At 57.7% G+C, this 4,260-nt stretch overlaps 1 protein-coding gene across 1 annotated transcript in view; it reads left to right on the forward strand.

Moving 5' to 3' along the window:
* The first annotated feature begins 6 nt into the window (after positions 1 to 6).
* Positions 7 to 4,260, forward strand: part of LOC112071804 (solute carrier organic anion transporter family member 4A1-like) — a 31,398-nt gene continuing 27,144 nt past the window's right edge. Inside the window, exons 1-2 of the mRNA XM_070439517.1 lie at positions 7 to 348; positions 476 to 1,120. Of these exons, the coding sequence (XP_070295618.1) occupies positions 189 to 348; positions 476 to 1,120 (805 nt within the window). The 5' untranslated portion in view covers positions 7 to 188. The remainder of the gene's footprint in view (positions 349 to 475; positions 1,121 to 4,260) is intronic.

The following is a 4,260-nucleotide window of genomic DNA, read 5'->3' on the forward strand; positions in this document are numbered from 1 at the left end:
CACAGGAGAAACCCTGGGTGAGATAGAGTACAGACACTAGCCCACAGGAGAAACCCTGGGTGAGATAGAGTACAGACACTAGCCCACAGGAGAAAAACATACCTTTATTACAGCATACTCCCTCTCTCCCAAAATCCTCCCCTGTCTCCCAGGCCTTTTATCCCTCTCAGAGAGCCCTCCCTGGGGTCATGCCTATCCTACTCAATGCCGACGCCTCCTTCAGCTCCAAGCAGGAGCTGCTGGACCTCCAGGACAGCCCCATGGGCCCCTCCCTAGAGACACCCAGCCCCGTGGACTCTCAGGAGGACAGCCCAGTGGGTTTAGGCCCCGGCAGCGCCGCTGGAAATGGTAGCCACATCATCCTCACCAGGGCTGCTACCCCACTGCCTGGACAGCTTTACACGGGCCAAGCACCCGCGGAGACCCCACTGCCTGGACAGCTTTACACGGGCCTAGCACCCGCGGAGACCCCNAGCACCCGCGGAGACCCCACTGCCTGGACAGCTTTACACGGGCCTAGCACCCGCGGAGACCCCACTGGGCCTCACATTCATCCCCGCAGACTCAGAAGGGCTGTGTGGCTGGGGGGCTCTGACGCCCCGAGTCATCCAGACCTTCAACACCCCTCGCTGGGTACTGTTCTTCCTGTGTGTGGCCTCCTTCCTCCAGGGCATGATCATCAACGGCTTCATCAACACCGTGGTGACCTCCATAGAGAGGCGCTTTGACCTGCGTAGCTACCAGACCGGGCTCATCGCCAGCTCCTACGACATCGCTGCCTGTGTGTGCCTGGCCTTCGTCAGTTACTTTGGTGGGACGGGGCACAAGCCTTGCTGGCTGGGCTGGGGGGTGCTGGTCATGGCGCTAGGATCTCTTGTGTTCGCCCTGCCTCACTTCACCACTCCCCCGTACCAGGTAAGCATGACTGAGCGGACAGGGGTGTGCACGGGGAACCGTACCAGCCCGTGCCATGAGAGGGAGGGCGGGGGCCTGTCCAGCTACCGCTTTGTCTTCATGCTGGGCCAGTTCCTGCACGGGGTGGGAGCCACGCCCCTCTACACTCTGGGCGTCACCTACCTGGACGAGAACGTCAAGTCCAGCTACGCTCCGGTGTACATCGGTGAGTCCCTAAGCAAAACACTCTGACCATCGTTCTGATCTCTTTCTAAGAGATGTTTTGTATTTCCTACACTGTTCATATTAATTCATGTGGTGCATGTCTTTATCATCCACTAGACACAAGTTTCCATTGTTTTTAATAATGGTACAATGTTTCATTTAAACGTAAAACAAAATTACAACTGTACCGTGTCAAAAGACCTGTAAACTGCAGATCACAGCTTACTTGATTTTCATATGGTGAAGACTATCGTCTTACTACTCTTCTTCTTTCTGTCCTGGCGGTGTTTGTGGTGGCTGACTGATACCGTGTCCTGGCGGTGTTGTGTCGGCTGACTGATACCGTGTCCTGGCGGTGTTGTGTCGGCTGACTGATACCGTGTCCTGGCGGTTCAGCGCAACAACCCGCCAGGACCACGTATCAGTCAGCCGCACAGAACACCGCCAGGACACGGTATCAGTCAGCCGACACAAACACCGCAGGACACGTATCAGTCAGCACACAAACACCGCCAGGACACGGTATCAGTCACGTCAGCCGACCAAACACCGCCAGACACGGTATCAGTCAGCCGACACAAACACCGCAGCGAACGGGTATCAGTCAGCCGACACAACAACCGCCATGACACGGTATCAGTCAGCCGCCACAAACACCGCCAGGACACGGTATCAGTCAGCCCACAAAACACGCCATGACACGGTATCAGTCAGCCGCCACAACACCGCCATGACACGGTATCAGTCAGCCACCACAAACACCGCCATAACGCGTATCAGTCAGCCGCCACAACACCGCCAGGACACGGTATCAGTCAGCCACACAAACACCGCATGACACGTATCAGTCAGCCGCACAAACACGCCAGGACACGGTATCAGTCAGCCACACAAACACGCCAGGACACGGTATCAGTCAGCCGACAAACACCGCCAGGACACGGTATCAGTCAGCCGACACAAACACGCCAGGACACGGTATCAGTCAGCCGACACAAACACCGCCAGGACACGGTTCAGTCAGCCGCACAAACACCGCCAGGACACGGTATCAGTCAGCCGACAACCACACACCGCAGAAACGGTATCAGTCAGCCGACACAAACACCGCCAGGACACGGTATCAGTCAGCCACAAACACCGCCAGGAACAGGTATCAGTCAGACCTCACACACGCCAGGACCGGTATCAGTCAGCCACCACAAACACCGCCAGGACACGGTATCAGTCAGCCACCACAAACACCGCCAGGACACGGTATCAGTCAGCCACCACAAACACCGCCAGGACACGGTATCAGTCAGCTCACAAACACCGCCAGGACACGGTATCAGTCAGCCGCACAAACACCGCCAGGACACGATATCCAGTCAGCACACAAACACTGCCAGGACACGGTATCAGTCCGCCACACAAACACCGCCAGGACACGGTATCAGTCAGCCACACAAAACACCGCCAGGACACGGTATGAGTCAGCACCACAAAACACCCCAGACACGGTATCAGTCAGCCACCAAAACCGCAGGACACGGTATCAGTCAGCCACCCAAACACCGGCCAGGACACGGTATCAGTCAGCCGTCACAACACCGCAGGACACGGTATCAGTCAGCCGCCACAAACCACCAGGACACGGTATCAGTCAGCCACCACAACACGCCAGGACACGGTATCAGTCAGCCACCACAAACACCGCCAGACACGGTATCAGTCAGCCGCCACAAACACCGCCAGGACAGGTATAGTCAGCCGACACAAACACACGCCAGGACACGGTATCAGTCAGCCCACAAACACCGCCAGGACACGGTATCAGTCAGCCGCCACAAACACCGCAGGACACGGTATCAGCAGCCGCCACAAACACGCGCAGGACACGGTATCAGTCAGCCCACAAACACCGCCAGGACACGGTATCAGTCCAGCCCCCAAAACACGCCAGGACACGGTACAGCAGCCGTCACAACACCGCCAGGACACGGTATCAGTCAGCCGCAACAAACACCGCAGGACACGGTATCAGTCAGCCGCAAACACCGACACGGTCAGTCAGCCGACACAACACCGCCATGACACGTATCAGTCAGCCGCCACAAACACCGCAGGAACGGTATAGTCAGCCGACAAACCGCAGGACACGGTATCAGTCAGCCGACAAACACCGCCAGGACACGGTATCAGTCAGCCGACACAAACACCGCCATGAACACGGTATCAGTCAGCCGCACAAACACCGCCAGGAACACGGTCATCAGTCACGCCGCCACACACACGCCAGTGACACGGTATCAGTCAGCGCCACAACACCGCCAGGACACGGTATCAGTCAGCGCACAAACACCGCCAGGACACGGTATCAGTCAGCCACACAAACACCGCCAGGACACGGTATCAGTCAGCCACCACAAACACCGCCAGGACACGGTATCAGTCAGCCACACAAACACCGCCAGGACACCGGTATCAGTCAGCCCCACAAACACCGCCAGGACACGGTATCAGTCAGCGCACCACAACACCGCCAGGACACGGTATCAGTCAGCCGCCACAACACCGCCAGACACGGTATCAGTCAGCCGCCACAAACCCGCCAGGACACGGTATCAGTCAGCCGACACAAACACCGCAACACGGTTATCAGTACCGCAAAACACGCAGGACACGGTATCAGTCAGCCGCCACACAACACCGCCAGGACGGTATCAGTCAGCCGCACAAACCCACCAGGACACGGTATCAGTCAGCACCAAACACCGCCAGGACACGGTATCAGTCAGCCCCAAAACACCGCAGGACACGGTATCAGTCAGCCGCACAACACGCCAGGACACGGTATCAGTCAGCCACCACAACACCGCCAGGACACGGTATCAGTCAGCCGCACAAACACGCCATGACACGGTATCAGTCGACCGCCACAAACACCGCCAGGACACGGTAAGTCAGCGCACAAACACCGCCAGGACACGGTATCAGTCAGCCCGCACAAACACCGCAGGACACGGTATCAGTCAGCCGCAAAACACCGCCAGGACACGGTATCAGTCAGCCACCACAAACACCGCCAGGACACGGTATCAGTCAGCCATCACAACACCGCCAGGACAGGTATCAGTCAGCGCCACAAATCACCTGGCC

Source organism: Salvelinus sp. IW2-2015, unplaced genomic scaffold (assembly GCF_002910315.2).
Source record: "Salvelinus sp. IW2-2015 unplaced genomic scaffold, ASM291031v2 Un_scaffold1726, whole genome shotgun sequence".
Classification (NCBI taxonomy): domain Eukaryota; kingdom Metazoa; phylum Chordata; class Actinopteri; order Salmoniformes; family Salmonidae; genus Salvelinus; species Salvelinus sp. IW2-2015.